The 25,010-nt window shown below is 38.9% G+C and overlaps 2 protein-coding genes across 3 annotated transcripts; one reads left to right on the top strand and one right to left on the bottom strand.

Moving 5' to 3' along the window:
- The first annotated feature begins 940 nt into the window (after positions 1-940).
- LOC105023151 (MOB-like protein phocein) lies at positions 941-10,008 on the top strand. The gene is made up of 8 exons (XM_010892112.3): positions 941-1,040; positions 1,773-1,835; positions 2,188-2,288; positions 2,432-2,474; positions 2,601-2,687; positions 2,850-2,929; positions 5,172-5,283; positions 8,415-10,008. The coding sequence occupies exons 1-8, from the start codon at positions 981-983 to the stop codon at positions 8,547-8,549; spliced, it is 681 nt and encodes a 226-aa protein (XP_010890414.1). The 5' UTR covers positions 941-980; the 3' UTR covers positions 8,550-10,008.
- Positions 9,553-23,407, bottom strand: LOC105023150 (protein boule-like). 2 transcript variants are annotated; one of them, XM_010892110.3, is made up of 11 exons: positions 22,976-23,407; positions 21,283-21,441; positions 21,065-21,156; positions 20,907-20,961; positions 20,663-20,738; positions 20,059-20,219; positions 19,746-19,829; positions 16,717-16,764; positions 16,494-16,619; positions 16,210-16,320; positions 9,553-12,082 (listed from the first exon to the last, which is right to left on the bottom strand). In XM_010892110.3, the coding sequence occupies exons 1-11, from the start codon at positions 22,991-22,993 to the stop codon at positions 11,921-11,923; spliced, it is 1,092 nt and encodes a 363-aa protein (XP_010890412.2). In that variant the 5' UTR covers positions 22,994-23,407; the 3' UTR covers positions 9,553-11,920. The 2 variants fall into 2 exon arrangements, with proteins under 2 accessions (XP_010890412.2, XP_010890413.2); XM_010892111.3 differs by having other exon boundaries at positions 21,283-21,420; positions 22,976-23,405.
- Positions 23,408-25,010: the final 1,603 nt, after the last annotated feature.

Below are 25,010 nucleotides of genomic sequence, written 5' to 3'. Positions count from 1 at the left end.
CCTATCCCTGCACATTATTGGCCCAACACCCTTTTGATCCTGTATGTCTACCAAAAGACATTTCATTATCCCGTAATCCGCAATAAAGGGGTACATGTTTACAGTTTGGAATGCTTAAAGTCATCACAATGCTACAGCATAGGCTCAGGTTGCAGTCACACATATATTCTAGAAAAAACCTGGGCAAGTTGGATGATGATCAGCTCCTATGGAATAAAAATATGGAAAATAAGGACTTTCAGATTCAATCCGAAGCATGTCATTGGTGTTTTAAGATGTAAAGTAGGTATAAAACAGCTTGGTGATGTCAGGGTTTTGGTGTGATAAAGAAGGTTTAAACAGCTTTATCCTAACATCCGATGCATTCTGAGGATAGAATGGACACCATAACATGTCATATTCAATGTTCACAAACATTGTATCCTGTGAAAATCCGTGACCTTATCGTGGGCTATAGAAGCGTAGGCTTGTCAGGCCTAAGGTATTAGTTGCTCAACAGTGGCTTATGGGGAAACAATATGATGGAATATATTTTGGGGGTATAAAGAATTCTGCAACTATAGATTCACTAAAATGTAGTATTGTTGCTTAACAGGGGATGGTAAGCAAGGTACATTGTCCTATTATTATCAGAACATTGTATTTATAAGGTGGAGGGTTAAGTATTTTCTTTTAATCTTTTATCATTTTTAATTACTGCATTTCCAACATAAGCTCCTTAAACAATATAAATGTAAGCAATCCATTCGCATTGAGCTAGAATTCATTGCTGGTACATAGCTGTACATTTCATTCGGTTACAAAACGTTACCTAAAACGTTTCAGTTCACTGTAGTTTCAGTTATTTCATGAAACACGTAGAAGTTTGGCTTTATAATTACAGCCCAGCGCATCTAAAGTCACCATTAATCAAATCTGCATTTTCTTTTATACTCCGCGACACTTCCTCTAGGTTTGGCAACATCCGGATTCCAGGCGAGATGGTCATGGCGGAGGGTGCAGCTGTTCTGAGGAGGAATCGACCAGGGACCAAAGAGAAGGTACCTTATTTTAGCACACACTTGGGTGTTTAATTTTCTTGTCTTGTTTATAAGCTGGACACATTTGTATCATATCCTTGATTCCACGTTTGTTAGCTGCAAGCTAAAGTTAACCTTTTTAGGATAGCTAACGACTTTAGCTACATAGTTAGCCGATTAAACGTAACTCGGACTACATTAGGCTACGTCTAACCAACTACAATAAAACTCGGACCAGATATAATTACATTTTTAACAATAACAGGTTACCGGGTTTAGCACCCACAGAATATGACTACTGTTTTATGTGAATGTGAGCTATCCGACGCATTTTATTTTTTTTAAATCCCAAGACGTGCTGTAGAGTATTTGACTTCATGGTGCCGTCATTCCCCTGCCAACCCTACAGTACAGTAGTAGTACAATCGACACTTAACTCAATCGTACGAAGTGGAGTTGAGTATGATCGCCTGGCTACACTAGTTACCTTGTCATTGCTGTAGCGAGTTAGATACCGAGGAACACATTACACGACCAGCTAGGAAACCAGGAGCAAGAAATACTTATGTATTATATACAGTATAAACACAATGTTGTTACAGACTCAACAGTTGCCTACGTGCAGTTAGCTAGCTAGTGACAATAGCTACTGTACGGTACCTAGCTATAGTTTGTTAGCTAGTTGACTTAGGTGTTTTTGGCAACAGAAGAATATGTGTAGTTTGACCTGCTAAATTCCCGTCATGCCCACAGGATTTCTACAACTGGCCCGATGAATCATTCGAGGAGATGGACAGCACACTGGCTGTTCAGCAGGTAGGAGTCAGCTGTCACTATTTAATGTTTTCTTTGTTATTGCCTACCGTTTATGTGATTTCAGTCAACAAACACACAGACTGTTGTTAGACAGTATGCATTGAGAGGTTCTTGCAAAGAGCTTGCCAATTCAGCATCTTATTTTTCTCCTTTTAGCACTATATTTTATAATAACTACTATAACTGGCCAGACTGTTGTCATGGCTCACTAAGATTGAAGCATATACTGAAAAAAAAAAGTATAAAAGAGAGAAAAGCCTGCTATTTCTCTTGTTGATGCTAATACGTTTGAGGATGACATTTAGAGTTCTCTTGCTGATTTTCTAAAGTGAATGTGGCCGGTTATTCCCAGTACATCCAACAGAACATCCGAACCGACGGCTCCAACATTGACAAGATCCTGGAGCCACCAGAGGGCCAGGATGAAGGGGTCTGGAAGTATGAACACCTCAGGTAGTGGCAAATGACAAAAAAGTCTAAACAAAAGGGTGTAATTTGAATACCGACAGCCTTGCATAACAGTTCTCTCACGCTTAGAATACTGTTGCTAAATCTTTATTTTGACATTCAGTCCTCTATCGTTCTCTCAATTTTAGGCAGTTTTGTTTGGAGCTGAACGGACTTGCTGTGAAACTACAGGTATGCTCTTATGAACGACCGCATACATCTTCATGGTGTTTTCGATCAAGCTCTATTCTTCTTACTGCGTTTGTTAACATTTCAACACCTATGTAAAGTAAAGTAACATGTGCTTTCTTTCCACAGGGAGAATGCCACCCAGACACATGCACCCAAATGACAGCAACAGAGCAATGGATCTTCCTCTGTGCTGCACACAAGACACCAAAAGAGGTATAGTCCAATTTCTTTGTTGGATTGTAAGTAGAAGCAGATGGATCTGTGACCCTAAACCCCCAGTCTGATCTTCTGGCCCCTGAACATTCATGTATGTTAGAACCTATGACACTGTGCTACTTTTGCATCTTTGCCGGTTCTCTTTACCATTTCCTGCAGTGTCCAGCCATTGACTACACCCGACACACTCTGGATGGAGCCGCCTGTCTCCTTAACAGTAACAAGTACTTTCCCAGCAGGTAACCGCTGTTTATGGTATTTAAAGAGATTTGTGTGAAATTGCATTGCCATGAGGAGAACCCCAGATATATTTGAGTAAGATGCTAGACTTGGCTCTCACAGTCACACACTGTGTTTGCGCAAGTGCACAGGTTTATTTCAGTGTTACATCATGGTAGCAACTGGACCAACACAGCTGAGTAGTCAATTATAGTGCTTTTAATGCTCTTTATGGTTGTGGATTTTGACCTGCTGTGCTGTTTACTTTTTGCATCTTTGACACTGAGTCTACAGTTAACTTCTTTACTTAAGCATTTATTCCATTTATTAATTCATTATTAACTTATTCACTGTGTTCATTCATTATTAACTTATTCACTGTGTTCATTCATTATTAACTTATTCACTGTGTTCATTCATTATCAACTTATTCACTATGTTCATTCATTATCAACTTATTCACTATGTTCATTCATTATCAACTTATTCACTATGTTCATTCATTATCAACTTATTCACTGTGTTCATTCATTATCAACTTATTCACTGTGTTCATTCATTATCAACTTATTCACTGTGTTCATTCATTATCAACTTATTCACTGTGTTCATTCATTATTAACTTATTCACTGTGTTCATTCATTATTAACTTATTCACGTTATTTGTTTGTTATTATTAATTTATTCACTATATTTTTAACTACTTTTAATACAGTACTGTTCAAAGGTCTTAGGAACCTAAGACAAAGCCATTTATTTGGGTAGTATTTATTTGTAAAGAATGTATATCAAATATTCTGTTATATTTTATAAACAATACGTGTCAAATGTTTGGACACCTATTCATTCAAGAATGTTTTTATTTTTACTATTTTCCACAATGTGCAATAATAGGCATGACATTGAATCTATGAAAAAAAACCCATGGAATCATGTAGTTACCAGAAAGTGTAAAGCAAATTAAAATACATTTAGATTTTAGATTTTTAAAGTAGCCACCCTTTGCCTTGATGACAGCTTTGCACACTTTTAGCATTCTCTCAACCAGCTTCATGTGGTAGTCACCTGGAATGCTTGACCAACGGTCTTGAAGGGCTTCCCACATACGGTGAGCAATTGTTTGCTGCCTGTCCTTCACTCTGCGTTCCAACTCATCCCAAACCATTTCAACTGGGCGGAGGCCTGTTCATCGGAAGCACCATCACTCTCCTTGGTCAAATAGCTCTTACACAGCCTGGAGGCTTTTTGGGTCATTGTCCTGTTGAAGAGCAAATGTTAGTCCCAGAAAGCGCTAACCAGATAGGTAGGCAGAATGCTCTGGTAGCCATGCCGGTTGAGTGTGCCTTGAATTCTAAATAAATTACTGACAGCTTCACCAGCAAAGCACCTTCAAACATCCTCTATGCTTCATGGTGGGAAACATACATGGGGAGATCATCTGTTCGCTCACTATGAGTCTCACCACGACACAGCGGCTGGAACGAAAAATCTCTAATTTTGACTTGTCAGAACAAACAAAATAATTTTCATTAGTCTAATGTCCATTACTAATGTTTCTTGGCTTCAATTCAAACAGAAGTAATCCGAGGTGCAATTAATTGCATATTTCTGAGGCTGGTTACTCTAATGAACTTATCGTCAGTTTCATCATAGCACTTGATGGTTTTTGCAACTGCACTTGAAGAAATTGAAATGTTCCAGATGGACTGACATTCATGTCTTAATGTATTTATGGACTGTTGTTTCGCTTTGCTTATTTGAACTGTTCTTGTCATTATATAGACCACGGACATAATGATGGTGTTCTGTATATCCCCCTACATTTTCACAACAGAACTGATTGGATCACAAGCATTATTAAGGAAAGAAAATTGCACATACTATTTTTTAGCAAGGCACACGTGCTAATTGAAATCCTACTCGAAAAATTTACAATATGAAATTTATCTTGATCTGTTTAACACTTGTTTTTGGTTCCTACATTATTCCTACTTAGGTTTTATAGTCTGCACTATTCTACAATGTGGAGAATAGTAAAACTAAAGAAACACCCTTGAATATGATAGGTGTGTCCAAACTTTTGACTGGTACTATATATTCAAGGAATGATATACTGAGAGAGTTCTGTTTTTCTGTTTTTGCAAAGTACTGTATCTTATTATGTTTCTCATCAATCCCACCTTTTCTCACACTGAATTCTGAAATAGTTTTATCATTTTCTGCATATTATTCAAACTATGTAATTTGTTTTTCTTCGGCAGGGTGAGCATTAAAGAATCCTCTGTAGCTAAACTTGGTTCAGTTTGTCGGCGCATCTACAGGATATTCTCCCATGCGTACTTCCACCACCGTCAGATTTTTGACACGTACGAGGTAAGGTGTGAGGAGGGTTAGTATTATTGCTACAGATTATTGTGAGTTCAACTGTACTTGCAGTATTGAGTGCCCTGTCAAATGTGTCCTTGCACTGTGTACATTGTGGCTAGCCAATTATATGCCAGCAGGTTGAGAGTGTGTATGGTGATGAAGATGAACAAATCTATTAAAAGTATTGCAAATACTGAGCTCTTTTGCATATTAATAGTATTGAATACTAACATAATTGCTCAGAGAATAATTTTTTTCTTTCTCAACATTAGAGAAGTACAACCCAAATGGCAAATCTCAATTTTCCAGGGTGCCTCTACCATGAGACTGGGACTGCATACCAAATGAACCCCCTCATCCATACATTTGCACTATTGTTCTTAAGCAGAGGGAATGGACAATAAAGGTCTAGAGAATTATTAGGCCATTTGCTAAGCACAGACTTCAGACTCTAAGCTCTAACACAAAACCAATTTTTAAAAGCTATTAATCAGAGCTGTTTATTAAGAACAACAGTTTTTTTTCTAGTTATAAAGTAGCCAACCGATTTTCTTGAAATAGAATTCATAAAAGTGTTGCACCTAGCTTGGCTTAAACACAAAACCATTAAGGCAGCAATTGATTTCAATATTCATCCCAAAACAATAGCCCAGATTTTAAATAACATTTACATTGGGAAGATCAGATTGCATGGGGAATTCCTCAAATAATTTTTCTACAAGCCCACTACAATCACTTGACCATATGTGATTACCAATGCACTGCACTGAACAAGCGCTTTTAATTTTTGTAAGTTTTTGAATTAGTGGTTTTAAGCACAGACTGTATAGAAGAATTCCACAGCCTATCCCTCCACTGGTAATTATTGTGTGCAATTTGTTTAAGCCCCCAACAGAGAACAGATCTGCTCCTATTTTTTAAATGGACTAGAACTTATTTTTCATTCTTGTTACCTGTTGAGATGTTTCAGCTGTTAAAAGTTTACATTGGTCTGACTCTTTAACATTTGATAATTCAAGTTTGTTTTGTCATATTCCAGACTTCCCTTTTGTTTTGGATAACAGACAAGATCAAAAAGCCTAATCTTCTTTCTCACGGTTATCATGTTAGCAAGCTTGCTAGGAATGTCAATGCATTTAATGGCACCTGGGTATCCACTGTAGAAATACAAAGTATTCTCTGGTAATGTGGAAAGCATGTATTGAAACATTTGGTTTCAATAATATAATTATTGAGCATGTTCAGTTTATTTTGCATGCTCTGTCATTAGGACCAATTGAATGGTTGAATATGAGCAAAACCGGTTATGCAAGTCAATTTGTCAGGGTTAAATTATTGGTAAGTTGCAAAGAGGAACAAGGTGTTCTTGATTAATATATGTTGCAATGCTGTTGGGTGGTATCATTGGAATCAACACCAGTCCTTTAAATGAAACATGCTGAAATATAAATTGATGTCATGTCAGGTAAAAAAATAAAATTATGTAAGGGGCCATTTGTAAAATTTCCAACAGACAAAAGCTTAAGAACAATTACAATATTTAAGGATATTGGGAAATCTTATTTGAAAGGTCTTGGCTTAAGTTTGTCAGCGTAGTCATACTCGGTAGATTCTGCCCTGATTTTTCTCTCATAATTTAGTGAAGGTGTTGTGTCCCCTTTTTGTCGGATCGCGTAAGCGGAGCCAGTCAAGAAGAGCAAATGTCTTTATAACGACCTACCCCCCCACCCCTTGTTAAATAGCGTAGAGGTAATGCTGAGTTCCATTTACCTCGGAAGTCGAAGCTCAGAACTGGGAATGATGTCACACCCGAGTTAACCCAAGTTGATTGTGTTCCAGTGTCCAAAGTTGGAAAACAAGATGGACACCCCCATTAAAGCCTTTGCTGTGCTTGCCCTTTCGGAATATATACCATGCTTTTCATTGGATTTCATTGTGTACAATTTTTGTTTTGACCACTTTTCAATCGGCCTTTCCGTAACCGGTAATTTAACCTATAACCTGGTCGAGTGCTCTTCAGAATATTGTAACGTAACTATAAACGTAATTTTCAAATATAATTTAACACTAGTCTGCTAAATGGCATCGGGTGCTGTCATCTTGGATTACGAGGCTAGTGGGGTACATCCGACTTTCCGAGTTGGGATTCCAACTTGAGTGTTAGAGTCTCAAAATAGTCAAAACAAATTATGCATTAAGATTTGTTCACGATAGACAAAAACTTTGCTGGCTACAACCTTCCGTAGCTACGTTATAGTAAGCCTAAAATAATATTGTTTACGGTTATATTGCGATTATTTCTAGTCTGCATCCATGCATGCTTTTTGTGGTAATATACAGTAGATGCAGTAAAAGAGTAGTGGTTTCTAAGATTCTCTCATCTTTTCACTTGATGAAAAAGTAAGTTATTGTCACCTATGTTGATAGTTGTTGTATCAGTGTCATTCACGAATGAAAAAAAAAAAACATTGTGCCATGAAATTAAATAGCTTTGGCAGTGTAAAGTTCATCTTCAGTCTTGCTAGCTATTGCTTAATTCTTATGACAATTCCAATTAGTAAGTTACTATTCCAAGTAGTAAGCTACATTGCAAAGCTAGCAAGCTGTTATCTATATAGCTGCTAGAGCTATCTAGAGTCAAATAAATTGTTTCTGCTGTTACAGTTGTAGATGCTAGAAGGTTAATATTTAAAAAAACCTACTTTTAAAGTATAAATTGTACAATATACAAATATAAATTGGCTTTCTGAATATTTATGTGCATATTTTATTTTCAATTATTGGGTATAAAGGTTTGGCTTTGTCCTGTGTTGTATGTAGGTTGGATAATAGAATAAAGTGAAGGGGTCTGAATACTTTCCTAAGCCACTGTATTATAATTTGCCTTAATTAATTTAAATTGTACATTATAATGATCCTTTGGGTCCAAAAATGTATTTCTACTTCTGTGGGGATTCAAACAAAACATCTTTCTATGAGCAATTGTTAGTATGACTGATTATAATTTAGTTGCTTTTTTCATTTACCAGATGCCTTTATCCTGGTATGTAACTAGTGTAATTAACTACTATTGGGTTTTGTAGATTTTAGGTTGTTTTTACAAACTAAAATAATATCAATGTTCTTGTCCTCTCCAGAACGAGACGTTCCTCTGCCATCGGTTTACACGCTTTGTGATGAAATACAGCCTGATGTCCAAGGATAATCTGATTGTGCCCATCATGGAGGACGAGACTAACCCTAACGAAGCAGAGGGCGAGAATGAAGCCTAAGGACCACTGGAATCACTATCTGAAACCTCCTGCCAAACTACCACGTGCATACGCGCACACACACTGATAATTCATACAAACCTAAACCACATAATTCTCATAAGCACACTCAAATTCTCTTGGCAAGTTCAAAAGTACAACATTTTTCGCCAAGTATGGCAAATTCAATCTATGAATTGGGGTGTATGGCAAATTCAATCTACAGTATAATCTGGAGCTTTATTAACTGGGTGTCTGTTTGGCTGAAAGTCGTGATGGGGTATTACAAAAAATATATACTTTTTACTGTTCTAATTGCGTTGGTAACCAGTTTGTAGAAATAAAGCGCCTCAGGGGTTTGTGGTATGTCGCCAATATACCCACACTAAGGGCTTTACACAGGCAGTCCGAGTTGCGTCATACGTGGAACTGCCCTTAGCTGTTGTGTATTAGACTTAAACCACACCCTGTGTGCCATATTGATTAACGTAACGCTTTGCTAGTTGCCTTATGCTTTCTGTTTGGTCTGTATTTGTGGTCTCGGTGTCGGGAACTCTAGTCTAGCAGTGCCACGACTTACTGTATGCTGGTGTATGGCAGAAATGTAACTTTAGTCGGAAGCACTTGGCAATTAATCCTTTTCTTAAAAATAAATCTTATATTGAGGCATATAAGAGACTAATCTGTCGTGTCTGGCCTTGAGCAACAGAGTTAACCATAGTTGGAAGTGGAGTTTGATAGGCCAGTGGTTATGAATCTGAAGCATCAGGTCATTTCCCACCCCCATTGGGGGGGGGGAGCCCAGTGAACAGGCAATGGAAGGCTATGAAATGAGATGGAAACTCGTGGGCATTCTGTCAATTTTGTTATCAATGATACGTGATCTCAATAGTTTTAACAAAACTAAAATGTATACAGAATGAACTAGAATGCAGAAAGATAATTGTGAAATGGGACAGATGTGCACCAATGAAATTTTTGTATTTTAATATGTAGATGTGTATCTCTGCATGTATTTTCAAGCTTTTACTAACTAGGCTTGACTTGGAAGTCTACAAAAGCAGATGAAGGGAAACTTTAAACTGGAACCTAAAACAGCAACATTGCCGATGAATAGTCTATTTACTGGCTGACTAGCCAACTACTGGGCCAGAGTCCCTGCATCATGAACACACAAAGACCAGTTAATAACTTATTGTTTCTGTAGGATGGGCGTATGGGTGTTGTATGTTCATACCATTTAGGACAACCTGTTTCACTATTTATTTTAAAGAATTTAATTTGATGTTTTCACTATGTAAATAACAACGGCTACTCAAAACTGCCTTAGGTTTTCAAAGCATGTCTCATTTACTTTCTATATTCTTGTCAAATTAACTATTACTTCGACAACACAAAGTATGTATTTTACTCTATTGGCATTTTGTCCCTGGTGGATGTCTATTCGCAATTTCCTATTAAAAGATCAGATATATTTACAGTCAAGTATCATGTATTCCTTTCATTTTTTAAATTGTATTTATATATATTTTTTTTTGATCAGTAGGGGTAAAGTTGTTTCTCAAGGATCAATGACACATGACATCTCTTACATTAAAGGGTTCCAACTTTATTGTCATGAATAAGACACCCCACTTCTGAACAGAAAGTTTGTAAAATACTCTCCAATATTCACATAAGAACAACGTACACTAATGTGCAGAACATAGCTGAGTGTTCAGAACTAATTACAAAACATTTAACTGATAACATTCATGCACTATTATTAAACCCGTATCTTAAAACTGATAATGAAAGACAGGAACATTCCAAAATAATCTTTAAACATTTTTGAGACTACTTTCCCCTGGAGCTCCTTAAAATTTAGCAATGGGATTATAAGAGGTTTAGAAGGCGAAAACATCAGTGAAATGTGTTTAAAACCAATATGAACTTCTTAAACATTTAACATTGTAAAACTTACATGTTGAATCAGATACATCAAATTCACAATGTTATGTACATTTCTAAAAAGCTACAGACATGCTTGTAATGCAACAAAATACCTTTGTTTTTCAAAATTTAAATTGATTAATTTGGTTTTATTTGTAACCAACCTAATCAAATGAACCTTAGTTTCTTATATATAAAATTAAAGAACTAGATAAGGATTTTGGTTTATGAGGTCATTTATCTACTTCCCTGGTGTATGATTTACTTGTGGACACTATTTTGATGTAACTGAAAGTAGGCCAAAGTAAGTTGCTGTCTAGCGTGTGCAAATTGCTCACATTATGCTAGCACAGAAAAGCATGGGCTTGCACAACTACCTCTAACTTTCTTCACACCTTGTATAGAAATTGGTTCACTAGAAAATTGGAAAAGTAGATTAACTGCCTTATCATCAAAATCATGAACTATTACTTTAATAGAACATGCAAGCACCAATTTATGAAATTCTTAATTTATTTCTTGACATACTAGTAATAAAGAAATCCACCTAGACATTTTACAGGGGACAACATAAATTAAAGTGAATAGCAGATAACACAATACAAAATCAAAAATACTCATACTAAGTGTTAATCATGTGATAATCTAGAAATGTCCCCGCCTTTCTACAATGCTGATATAAGACAATGTGATGATGTTTGACTGGTGTTCATGAGGCTATATTTGTAGTCACAGTTCTGTGGACAGTGTTGCTGTGAAGTTAGTCAAGTTACCCTTCATTTTGATGGCACATTATTTTAGAGACTCACAATCATAGTAAAATCTATTTGAAACAGCTCTTGAAAACATTTTATTTTTACATAGATAAAATAGAATAGCCAAATTTCCCATATCTTTTTTATTCTGTTAGAGAATAATGTACTGATTAACCTTTTAGGAATTTCAACATGTAGTCACATTATAAAAGGAAAGTACATTCTTATTAGCAGATAGTAATTATGTCAGGAATCTCTTTTAAGATGGTTTGCTTTGCCTTAACAACTAATTAAAAAATATTTTCTTAAGGCTTGAATAAACTGTATAGGAAAATGTTGTATCGTCCATTCTTCTTGAATGTTTAAATGAAAAATGGTGGACAAACATTCCAAAGAAAATTGTTCTTACAAAAATACTTTAAGAGCTAGCTCTCCCAGGGTTTTGGAAAAAGCACCAAAAATCTTGAAGTACCTTAACAGCTAGGCCTACAATTCAAATACTGATAAAATTACATTTTTACTATACTAATACTACTTCTATTCTACTACACACAATAAACATAAAACATTAATTGACTGGACTGAATAATATAATGCTGATGATGGATTGTGGAAATGTGGCAGAGACGAGTTAGAGATTGCGAAGCGGGTCTTTCTGCCAGAGGAGATGGCAGTTAACCATAGATAAGTATTCAGGAGTTGTCTTTACTTGAGGGGTTCGGTCACAAGTTGTGGAGGGGGGTCAGTGGTAATCTCGGGTCGGTACTCCTTGCGCATTTGGCCATAGTGTGGGTAGCGGCCATACCTGGGTTTTAGGCTGACCGGCGCGAACGGGTAACCTTGCCGCACACCGTGGAACTTTTGTTCCTAGATGGGCAACGGAACAGACAAAACACGTGAGATCTCCAACACAGTCATTAATCACAGCAGACTAATTAAGATCTGTCATGCATTATCATATTACAACATTTCTACTGGAATTTTAAGTAATCAGGGCTCCTGACATTTTCCGCTGGTGCCAGAGTCTTTGGTGGCACCAGCACATGATTTGGTCACAGCCCCAAAAATACTCTATAATTTAGAGTAAAACATCGGGAATATTAGTTTAATTCACAATTGTAGTGAACATTCCATTATTCTTGGCTTGATTTTATTATAATTAACGTTTTAGCAAATGCCTTCTGCGTTGCCATGCCATATTTTCAATGTGGCCAATAAAGTCTAGTAATAGAATGTTCTATTCTTTGAGTTGTTCAGTGAAAATAACTATGTCAGCGAACAATAAACAAGTTATAAATAATAAACAAGAGTTCTAAAGCCTCTGTTTTAAACTTTTAAACCAAAAAGGAAAAAACCTCAAGAAATTGCATCGGTCAAGCCACATTCCAAACCACATTCATCTGTGGTAATGAATCAGATGATCTCATAATCGGCTGTGTATGAATGGTCATATAAGATTTAGCCTTACGTTATTTTTCCCCATTACTCTCTATGGGATATATTTGTTGTCCAATGTAATCACTTGTCGACAAACAAGACCTGTGGTAACTAGGACAACTACCATTCAAAGCAGACCATAGAAGATAGAAGAATGACGCATGTTCATCGGACGCACCATCACTCTCCTTCTTGTTGAAATAGCTCTGGTAACCATACAGGTTGAGTGTTTGTGATTTATTTATAATTAAAGACAGTGTCACCACCAAAGCACCCCAACACCATCAAGGCCTCCTCCATGCTTCACGATGGGAACCACACAGGCTGAGATCATCCTTTAACGCCCCTCTATGTGTCACACAGACGGGTTAGAACAAAACATTTAGAATTTAGAGCGATTTCCAACATTCTATTGCCCATTTCCCTTGTTTCTAGGCCCAAGCAAGTCCGTTCTTCTTGGTGTCCTTCAGTAGTGGTTTCTTTGCAACAATTTGTTTCTAAAGGCCTGATTCATGCAGGCCCCTCTGAACAGTTGATGTTGAGATGTGTCTGTTACTTGAACTCTGTGAAGCATTTATTTGGGCTGCAATCTGGTTATTTGCCGATTTGAGGTTGGTGACACTAACTTATCCTCTGCAGCACACGTATCTCTAGGTCTTCCTTTCCTGTGGCAGTCCTCATGAGAGCCAGTTTCAGCACCTGATGGTTTTTGCAACTGCACTTGAAGAAACTTTCACAGTTCTTGAAATTATCTGGATTGACAGATCTTCATCAATTAAAATCCATACATTTTCACCTCAACAAAGAATTACATACACAACCTTTCCCTCATGCCTTGCCATGACATTTCCATTGTTTGGGCAGTTTTCCATAAACCTCTAATGCATCAATGTTAGCTCAGACCTCACTGTTTTAAAGGTGCCTTATGCAGTATTTTCCATTTAAAACATCCGATAATAACTCATACATACCATCAGTTAAGGTTAAATGCTTTAGAAACGAAAAAAGAATATCGAGAAGCGATGCGAGCATCAGACAAAGCAAGGAGTAAAACTAGGGTGAATCTGGATTTGGCATATTTTAGACGCTGAGGGCTTAAGTTTGAATGAACAGTGATGCAGAGTTGGCTACATCACTGTTCAGTATTCATTTATACTTGATGTAAGGTTAGAAGTAAGAAGTAAGGTTACATTTGATACCTACATTGAACAAAATGATAAACGCAACACTTTTGTTTTTGCCCCCATTTATCATGAGCTGAACTCAAAGATCTAAGACTTTCTCTCAAATATTGTTCACAAATCTGTCTAAATCTGTGTTAGTGAGCACATCTCATTTGCCGAGATAATCCATCCACCTCACAGGTGTGGCATATCAAGATGCTGATTAGACAGCATGATTATTGCACAGGTGTGCCTTAGGCTGGCCACAATAAAAGGCCACACTAAAATGTGCAGTTCCATCACACAGCACAATGCCACAGATGTTGAAAGTTTTGAGGGAGCGTGCAATTGTCATGCTGACTGCAGGAATGTCCACCAGAGCTGTTTTGCCGGTGAATTTAATGTTAATTTCTCTACCATAAGCAGTCTCCAATGGCGTTTCAGGGAATTTGGCAGTACATCCAACCGGCCTCACAAACGCAGACCACGTGTAGCCACACCAGCCCAGGACCTCCACATCCAGAATCTTCACCTCCAAGATCGTCTGAGACCAGCCACCCAAACAGCTGCTGCAACAATTGGTTTGCATAACCAAAGAATTTCTGAAACCGTCTCAGGGAAGCTCATCTGCATGCATGTCGTCCTCATCGAGGTCTCGACCTGACTGTATGTCGTCGTCGTAACCGACTTGAGAGGGCAAATGCTCACATTCGATGGCGTCTGGCACTCTGGAGAGGTGTTCTCTACACGGATGAATCCCGGTTTTCACTGTACAGGGCAGATGGCAGACAGCGTGTATGGCGTTCTGTGGGTGAGCAGTTTGCTGATGTCAACGTTGTGGATCGAGTGGCCCATGGTGGTGGTGGGGTTGGATTATGAGGTGGATGGATTATCTCGGCAAAGGAGAAGTGCTCACTGACACAGATTTAGACAGATTTGAGAACAATATTTGAGAGAAATAGGCCTTTTGTGTACATAGAGAAAGTCTTAGATCTTTCAGTTCAGCTCATGATAAATGGGAGCAAAAACAATAGTGTTGCGTTTATAATTTTGTTCAGTGTAATTTAGCTAGTTGGCTAGCAGGGGCAACTGGTCATTAGGGGCAGGTGGGGCACAGCAAATCCAAGCAAGTGGACGAGACATAATTTGTTGCCATACAGGCAGATGAGACAACTGATGTCTCCTGTAAATCACAAATGGTGGTTGTGTTGCGATACATGTTGCCTGACAATACAGTGACAGAGTGGTTTTTGGAGTTTGTGGAAGTCAAATATAAAACTGGACTCAGCCTCTCTAATAGCATCACGGGGATGCTGAAACCACTGAAGCTGGGAGGAAAGCTGACTGCTCATACTTATGATGGTGCGGCTGTAATGAGTGGAAATGTCGCAGGGGTACAGATGCTAATGAGAGACATACCCACATGCCCAATTTGTTCACTGCTATGCTTACCAGCTGAACCTGACCTTGCAGCAACTTTGTTGAGCAAGGATGAGCATCCTGAAGGTGTTTTTTGCAGATTTAACTGCTTTTGCCACCTTTTTCTCTGGTGCTCCAATACGTGTTTCGGCACTTGCTGAGGCAACACAGAGACGCATTACAAGGACACCCGGAATGCGTCTCTGTAATTGTAATTATTAATGCTCAGATTCCACACTAGCCATCCATGAGTCTCTGAAATATGGCAATGCAGTTAACACAATAGGTAACCCAGATTACCTTTTGATTGGTTTGATTGGTTTAGCTGTTTACTTTGTTTATTCCATGTTCTGTAGTATTGGAAAAGACCAATCAACTTTGACCCCATCTAAAACGAAAGTCTGTGTTCCTTGCTCCAGCATCGACGGTTGGAGGTGACACTGCTTCAGACCGGTCAGTATGCTCGTAGTTAGTAATGATAGTGTTAGATCCTAATGGACTTATAGAACCAATATTCAACTCACTGCTGAAAGGTGGCATAGTACACCTTAACAGAGACAAATCTGATTCAGTCACTTGCTGTTTGCATTAAAAACACACATTTGACCATTAAGGCATGCAGTGTAAACAAAGCTTAATTGCACAGCACTAATGTGGCCATTACAGCTTTCTCCTACTTTATGATCTGTTTCTCAAATTAATTCTGGGAGAGTTGTCTGTCAATATGTAGGGGACAAGGCAACTTGACTCACGCACCAACAGGATGTTTCTATCACAGATTCTCTCTCACACTACCACGTGAGAAAAACACAAGTAGAGAGTTTGATTTCATACATAATAACATAATTAAACTTGGAACAAAATGCAATAATGAATGTTGCACTAATGCAACCAATAAAAAAAGTAACTTAAAAAACCAAGAAAAAGGATCACAAAATGAGACCGTTTGGTCACAGTCTGGATCCATGCTCATACCTTTCCTAATTCTTGCTGTATTATAATGGGGGTCATTCCAGCTGGACTTTGTGGATAGTATGATGTTGTGTGATTGTAGGTTGGTTGCACCATGTGGTCGATGAACTGCGGCTGTCGAAAAACACCAAATGATAAATAAAAGAATGCATGGCTTCAGATGATGAAACAAACGAGCCAACCCCAAGGCGTCTCTTATTTTTCAGTTGTGCTTGATTAATATTATTCTGGTTAGGGGTTTATTTCTCAGAGCGTCCGTGGTTCTTTCTGCACAACCTTTCAGTTACCTCAGGAATGTTGGCCTCAACGAGGGGCATGGCAGGTTGAACACAGCCTGTGTCGGTGGGCTCCAAGGGCTGGTATAAGACCTCTGAAGGCTGCATGTACATCACTGGGTTGGAGGGGACTGGAGGCTGACACACACACAATGAATGTGCTTTTCGACTGCACTTCGCCTCCTTGTCAGTTACCCACTCCCAAATGCGGTGAAACTGCTTACTCCTTTCTTACCTGAGGAACGGTCCATTGCAGGTGACTAGGGTGACAATGGGTGGGGGCCTGAAGGACACAGAGCATAGGATATGGTTTTGTCTCCAGTACTACACCACATCAGTACTGTTTAGACAACATACTTATAAACAGCTTACTTGGCTGAGGAACCAGGGTAATTCATTTGCTATTATTATACATTTTAACAGGAATGATAACTTTTGAGGACAAGGAAAACACACAAGGAGACACACAAAAAATAGGTGTAAAGCAGGGTGTGGGCATGGAGGTGTAAAGCAGGGTGTGGGCATGGAGGTGTAAAGCAAGGGGTGGGCATGGAGGTGTAAAGCAGGGTGTGGGCATGGAGGTGTAAAGCAGGGTGTGGGCATGGAGGTGTAAAGCAAGGGGTGGGCATGGTAATGTAAAGCAGGGTGTGGGCATGGTAGTGATAGAGAATTTGCTTATTTCCAGGGAAATATTACCAACATTTAGCTAAAAATACAACACCTCACCAAGTATGTTTAAACCTAATGCCATTAGAGTTCTGTCTGCCTCGGTCATCGGACACCTCTCCCCTACTTCAATGTTTTGTGCGTGTGCTACACAAAAACCTGTCCATGATAGGCTACTGCAGGCACATTCAACTTCTCATATCCAAAGGCCTGCCCATGATTTAGCAGGCTGTGTACAGGCTATTTGGCCAAGAGTGATGACCTGAGGCCTATACTATGAAGCAGGATTTGGGGTAAGCGAGCTAACTTCAGGTTAAACCCTGGGTTGTCAGCGTCGCGACGGTGGTTCACTTGTTACATCGGCATATATTCAAGACAACAGATTAACACGTATAAAAGCCCCGCCAACTGACTAATCAATTGTTCATTGAAAATGGAGTCCCAGCTCTTAGAAGATCCCGTGGAGCCCAGTGCGCTGATAGTGAGAGGCAGAGGTGGGGGACTCGAGTCACATGACTTGACTCGAGTCTGACTCGAGTCACAATTTTCAGGACTTGTGACTTGCTTGATTAAAGTATTAAAATGAGTTGACTTGACTTTGACTTGAGAACAAGTTACTTGAGACTTGACTTGACGTGGAAGACTCGACAATGACTTGAACTTATAATAAACAAACAGCAATAAAATGATTTTATATGTTGTGACATCAGCACCACTAATCAGCGTATGTGCCTTTAACACTGCACAATTCAAACCGCGCCAAACATGGCAGACAGTAACGTTAGTCGAGCACCACAAATAGTAGCGTTTGGATACAAGGACTTGAATAAAAAAAGATTTGCCAGATGCTAAATATGCAACAACGTCATATTTTGGCCTTTGTTGCATATTATGCTTGTTTTTTTTTTGTTAGAAATGTGACCATTTAATTACTGAATACGTCTGGTAAATAGATGTAAGGGAATTTGACTATAACAGTGGCATAGCCTGAATTTTAATGTTGATGGGCATCTTAAAATGAGCGGGCATGTATATTATTACACGTAGGTTATAATGTCTGTATTAAATGTGCACATTTTCAAGTGTTTTGGACTGCGCGTGGAAACTAAAAAGCATTGTGCTTACACCATAACAGTTAACTTTACTGCATGAAAGGCTAACATGGAGGCGCCGATGTGATTACTAGCACCTAAACATTTCGAAGAGTTTAATTTTTTTACTCATACAGACAAGAATAATTACAGCGTAATTACATATTAGGCAGTTTTTCAGTCACAATAATTGGTTTATAAGGTTGTTATTATTAGCCCTTATTACATGGATTGGCTGAATTCCAGTGCAGAATGCGTGTTATTTCTTGATAACAGACCGTTGCCATGAAAAACAGCGCGTTGCTATGGACGCAGCAGGATTCTAACCAGAGACGGAACGGTATTTGATTTTGAAATCGAGCTTCTCACCGAGCGCACGTCAGAAACCGAGGACAGTGTGTGTGTGTGTGTGTTCATCTCTTTAGTACTGTGACTTGACTTGAAACTTATAAGGACTCGACTTGACTTGCTTAGGGTGAACCCTTGACTTGACTTGCTTGATTTATCTGAACTGTGACTTGAGACTTGACTCGAGACTTGATGGTGAAGACTTGAGACTTGCTTGGACTTGACCATGTGTGACTTGTCCCCATCTCTGGTAACAAAAGCAAGAATATTTAGAGACCGACAAAACCTGTTGGCTTCTTCTGATGGGAATCTTTATGAAATACACTGAACAAAATTATAAACGCAACACTATTCATAGTTCTCTAAAATTGTAATTTGCTCCCCTTGAGTGAAATATGTGTCTCTTGTCCATGTTTGCGATTGGTCATATGGTGCAAACACAGCCCCTTTTATGTGAATGCGTTCATCCCAAAGTTGGGAAAACCTGGGTTGATTTAACAAATTGATAACCACCGTCGTGCCACCAACAGTTTCCAGGGAATATTGAACTTGCTTCGTAATACAGACCTCTGGCCTCCACAAACACCTGACCTCAACCCAAATGAGATTGTGCTTAGCATCGGGGAACTCATTCAGAACTGTTGGAAAATAATTCCACGTGACAACCCTATGAAGCTGGTTCAGAGAAGGCCAAAAGTGTGAAAAGCTGTCATCAAAGCAGTGGTTACTCTGAAAAATTTAAAATATACATATATTTTGATTTATTTAACACTTGTGATTACTACAGTATTCCCTATGGGTTATTTCATATTTATGTATCCACTGTTATTCTACAATGTGGAAAATAATAAAACATAAATACACTTGAATGAGTAGGTGTCAAAACTTTTGATTAGTACTGTATATTCAAGAAATAATGTACTGAAATAGTTTTTTTTTTTGTTAATTCTATTTCTATGCAGTGAATCTGTTTGGAAGATCTGGGTAAATAGCTTTTTTTATTTTTTATGTCCACTAATGAATGGGGTTAGCCTGGTTTCAGATCTGTTTGTGCTGTCTTGCCAGCTCCTATAATCACAGACATCATTGTCTGAATGAATCAACAGATTTGGAATCAGGGAGGTGAGCCTGGTTGGCTGTGATGAGAAGGTCCTGCTACCTGGTAGTGGAGGTATGCTGGCTGCTGGTAGATGGGTGAAAGCTGGTGGGTCAGCATGACTGGACAGCCGGGGATGGACCGGGACTACAAAGACAGATAGGATTCTATCTTTACTCAAAAAATAAATGTATCTCTTCTCAAGTTTCAAATGCTATTCATTCTATTAAATGACTGAAACACTGTAGTGAATCACATCTGTTTTGTGAATCAAACAGCATGTCAATAAAGACTTCATTAGATTTGCTTATGTCGGCTTGCAGTGCACAGGTCAAAGAACAGGCTGCGTGGTGTGTCAGGGCAGGACGGAACTAACAGGCCAGTGGTGGGGGGCGGAGGTGCTCATCTCTGGGTTCTGGAAGTAGGCCACTCCGTTGTGGTAAGTGTAGGGGTACCCGGTGGAGGTGGTGAGGTACATGGTGCCACAGGGAGTGGGGATCATAGCAGGAGCAGGGCTGGACACGGCAAAGCTATTAGCTGAGATAGGTAGGATATAGTAAAATGGTTAGATCAGAGCACAAAACTATGGGTGACCCGCCATCACGGGGATGGGAAAAAAATTCTGGGATGATTCAAAGAAGACATTGGGGCGGTTGTGGGACGATAGGCCAGGAAAGTATAAAAATTCTGTGGGACAGTGAGGAAAAAAGGTTGGTCACGAGCCCTGAGTTAGATAAGATGGTATAAAATAGTTTTGACTTGGTAGTAGAGGACAAAAGTCAACCACCAGTTTGTGTAACAACAGAATGTTACTGTCATCCAGCACGGCATTCAATTCTACATCATTCAGCCATTTAAAACCAATAAATGCGAGAGTACTTAACTTTTGCCCCACAACCTTGCCAACACAAAATATGGTTTGATAAACTGGTACAATTATTCATAGTTCATTTTACATGTGTAATATAAATTTCACTTACTGGGCCCTCCTACTTGTTGCTTGCGGACGGCCTGGCCGATGTTGAGCCTCTTCTCCCGGAAGCACAGTCTGTCCGCCTGCAGGCACAGCAGTGGATGCATGTGGGGGAGGAGCCATGCGGTGCATATTGACAAAGAAAACTTTACACTTAAGGTCTAAGCTACATACAATGTGAATCTGTTTCCCTTCCATATCTGTACAGTACGTTGGCTCTACAGGCTGTATAAATATCTTTAGTTCCTTACGTCATGAAGGATTTTCTGGGCATCCTCCTGGGTCTCAAAGGTAACAAAGCCATATCTGTGTAACAGACATGAACATAAGACCATGACACTGTGTCCTGGGGTAACATCTACAGGGGGGTCATCCAGGTGATTTAGAAGGAACAGCTACATTAACTCACCCCTTTGACACCCCAGTACGATCAATGACAATCTTCACCTCCTTCACCGCTCCATGCTGGGAGAAGAAGCGCCTCAGGTCGTTCTCGTTGGTCTACACACAGAAAGGAAAAACTTGAGTTGTGCAGCCACTTTTATAAAACAACAGTAATGCAACAATAAGATCCATATTCAAGTTATAGGGTTGAATGGAATTAAACAAATATATATTCACATTCACCTTGAAATCAATGCCTCCCACAAAGACACGGTTAGGTATAATGGTGCCAAAGCGGGGAGCATGGTGAGAGGGAGAGGTGCTAGTGCTGCAGTCCGGGGAGACGGGTGCAGGGGGGGGGGAGGGAGTGCTGGTCTGGGTCTGGGTGCAGATTGAGATAAACTTGAAAACAGATTATGATACTTACTGGATTTGACCTTTCTCACAAATGCTGGGAAATTCTGAAGCAATAGCAATCAATCATCTTGGAAAACAACGATGTTTGCAATGTGGTAGCCTCTGATCATTTTAAGCTTTGTACACAGGGTTCGGAATTAACGTCGTCCTTGGGAAGATAAAACCTGCCTGGGACTATTCAACACAGATTTTGGGACGATTGCGGGATGATAGTCCAGAAAAATACAAAAAGCCACTGGCATTCACCAGAGGTTCCATACAAACATGTTTAAACCCAAGGCCGATGAAATACTCATATTTTGCTTAAAAGTTCATTTACTAGGAATAACTAAGTCACATTGCAAGCGCTGCAATGCATTCATCGGGAAGATGGCGTCGCATCGAGAAAACACCATTCTCAAATGCGCACTTGGCGCAAGTGGTTTTGTATAGGGACAGATGGATATATTGACTATACCTAATGGGGATTTTTTTTTGTTATTGTTAGTTACTCTAGGATGAAAGTGTGGGTGAAGCAGAGAAAGTGAAGTCCTGGGGAACACATGCTTTTTAGTAGGCTATTGTGGTGTTATGTTGTCTAACTGGGCAGCTAGTGGTGGAATAGAATATATCAACTTAGTCTCTGTGGAATATTATGCCATTCAAGTTAGAGTTCAATTAATAAATGAAATAATGATTAACTAAACAAATTTGGTTTATGTAATGCTGGTGTGTGTCAGAAATAAACAAATTACTTAAAAAGTGTTCAAAAGGAAAAAAAAATAATGTATTCTAAATTGGGGACGAGTCAAGTTCAGTTTGGGACGGTTAAAATTGCACCTCGGGACGGTGCCGAGACGACAGTGAGGAAAAAAGTTAGTTGCGAGGCATGTTTGTACACCTGCTTTTTTGAAGACACCTGCCACAAGAAAATAGTTATTTTGTTTTGCCTAGGTCTGGGGATAAGTACTGTAACTACCAAACCAACCCAGATCATGACCTTTTGCTTTCAAAACCCTCAAATCAAACAAAAACGCATATATTGAAACTGCACGTATTTTTAAATTAGGTTTACAACAGTACTGCACTGTAGCTGAGTGTTAACATTTTTGATTAAGAGAAGCATGCAAGACAGTAACAAATGTAAATCTTACAGTTCAACTTTGCTTTAGAAAGCCCTATCCGTGGATTTTATATTACAGGAAATACTGATAGCTAGCTAAATGCATATAAATACTTCTGTTGATATCATAGCTAACGTTAACTATTGCAAGCAAGGAAAATTACCACTATTCTAAAAACACGTAACAGACCTTCCCATTTAAATTAAAAGCTTGATATTTAGATAGATAGATAAGATAGACAATCTATGTATCTATTTGTAGTATTGGACGAAAAAAACACATTGCTAAATGTATAATATGTTAACCTACCGAAACATATAGGTAGCATCTTTAGCGGTATGCTAATTAGCTTGCTATCGTTAGCGTAGCTACAGTTAGCAAGATGGCAAGTATGCTTGTTCAGATGGATAACTTACTGCAATTTCGTTCTCCATTGTAGACAGGGCTTTATTAGATGTCTTGAATAAGTTAGGCGAAAAAAAGACCGATGATGAAATCAAAATAAATTAGCAAGACAACAATGGCTGAAGTATAAAACTCCTTCCAAGAGGACGTGCACACTGCCAGCCCTACTTTCCGAGACAACCCCAACCCTGCTCGAGATGAAGTATGACTAAGTCAAAAAGTATGACGCCTAACAAAGTTGAGCCAGTCGATCTTAAACTCATGTGATAAAGTATTTGATACATATATTGTTACAATTGTATTTACAAAAGGAAAGGCAAATACATTTGTTGCCATTTGCAAAAAACAAGGAAACTTCAGGAAAGTCCGCTAAAAAAAAAAAAGCGTAATTTCCCGCTCTTCGCGGCACTGTCGCTACTAAAACGTGAAAAGATGGCTTCTTCTGAACTCCCATGACGATGTTGATGGCGGGAGAAAAAGCCTATGTGAAATATTTGTAGCAATCATTTCTCCGCGAATTAAAAATCAATGTCCTCTATTGCAAATTATCATTAAGCTATATTTGTATTAGTTTATTTTTTAAGAACAACTATTATGCAAATTCCCAGCTAACATCGAAGAGGGAATAGCCGTGTTAGAGCCACGGGTTTCTTCCATTTCTACGTGTACAGACCGAGCCTTACAACACAGTGATTTATTAACACCTCGTTACTATTATGTGTGGCGCTCGTGAAGTGAGGCTACTTGTGCTATTATTATTATTATTCATGCTGCTATTCTTATAATCCTAGCCAACCTTAATCCTAGCCAACCCAAATTGAACATGTCGATTTGGTCCTTTTTTCTAAGTTTCATAGTTTTCGCTTTATTTTTAGCAACCATATTTGGGAACGGCTGTTCATTTGAACGGAGCCAGAAGTGCAAGCTCACCATAAAGACTCACACTGCCTATCACTACATGACATTGGAGTTTGGGCAGCGGCGTCCGGGGCTATAGCTCCTCAAATGATTTATTCATTTTTTTTTACAAAGATCTGTTCATCTGTAATTCCGATCATGCATTAAAGCCCTCAAAATATATGATATCGTTGATTACAAAACGCAAATGTTTTGGGTCCTGCGTGTCACTCAAGCAGCAGATCTACTTCGCACTATTTGACACGTGCCCGTTTTGTGTGAGCCGGACAAGAGGAAGAGTTCTCTTTGCCTGGCAGCTATGGATAATTCTTTGGAAACATTATTCTAAGAGCAATATAAGAAGTGCAGCTAAAGAGTTGATGTGTGATTGACAATGTCAAGTGTAGGCAGCTAGCATGTACGTTTTCTTCCACCCACTCTTTCTGTGTGGGGGGGGCGGGGGGGAGCCTCGAATGTATTGTGAACCTAACCAACGCCTCTGAGCTTGGGTAATAGGCATAGGCCTCCCTGGGAACAAGGGCATAGGTTTGTGGTGCATGCTGGGTGAGGTCAGGGTCAACTGTTCTATATCTCCCCCCTGGTTTGGTCAGCCATACAGTATACTCTATTATTTGCTTTACCTGCCGAAATATGAATGAATCTGTACGGATACTAAACATCAGTCACTAGAGGGCAATATTTCCCATAAAATAGGCAAAAACAAATGGTGTCAACCTCCATGCCAATCTAACCTATGTCATGAACTTTTTTTTACATTTCTAGTTTATTGAATCCAAAGAATAGTAAAGCAGTTTGGATCCCTGGTGTCTAGCTATGTTTTGAGATGTTCAGCTAACCTTTCAATTGGTAACTCTATTCTACCAAGTAACATGGCTGAGACTTGTTAGGATCTTATGCATTGTGTGAATTGTGGGACACCCAGGGTGTCTCAGACCACCTTGACTGAGAGGTGAGCCGTCTCAGTGCAACAAAAGTTACATTGAGTTAACTTTTTCATTATGCACTTTAATGAAGGCATCCATAGGTCTGAGTGACATCAAGTGACATTTAGCCATGTAGCCCATTTCAACTCAGGTTTGTACTTATGTGCCATTAAATTCTGTAGAGGCCTGTATTAAGTTTCCACTA

The sequence above is a fragment of the Esox lucius genome, chromosome 22 (assembly GCF_011004845.1).
Source record: "Esox lucius isolate fEsoLuc1 chromosome 22, fEsoLuc1.pri, whole genome shotgun sequence".
In the NCBI taxonomy this organism is placed as follows: Eukaryota; Metazoa; Chordata; class Actinopteri; order Esociformes; family Esocidae; genus Esox; species Esox lucius.
Note: the sequence above shows the minus strand (reverse complement) of the source record. Positions and strands in the feature narration are given on the sequence as shown.

Bases quoted from the DNA above. Each gene is read 5' to 3' on its own strand.
- LOC105023151 (XM_010892112.3), top strand. From the start codon at position 981: ATGGTCATGGCGGAGGGTGCAGCTGTTCTGAGGAGGAATCGACCAGGG. The intron at 1,041-1,772 runs GTACCTTATTTT...TCATGCCCACAG, and splicing joins GACCAGGGACCAAAGAGAAG to GATTTCTACAACTGGCCCGA. The intron at 1,836-2,187 runs GTAGGAGTCAGC...GGTTATTCCCAG, and splicing joins GCACACTGGCTGTTCAGCAG to TACATCCAACAGAACATCCG.
- LOC105023150 (XM_010892110.3), bottom strand. The intron at 20,739-20,906 runs GTAAGGAACTAA...CTGTGCCTGCAG, and splicing joins CCCAGAAAATCCTTCATGAC to GCGGACAGACTGTGCTTCCG. The intron at 20,220-20,662 runs GTAAGTGAAATT...TACCTATCTCAG, and splicing joins GCAACAAGTAGGAGGGCCCA to CTAATAGCTTTGCCGTGTCC.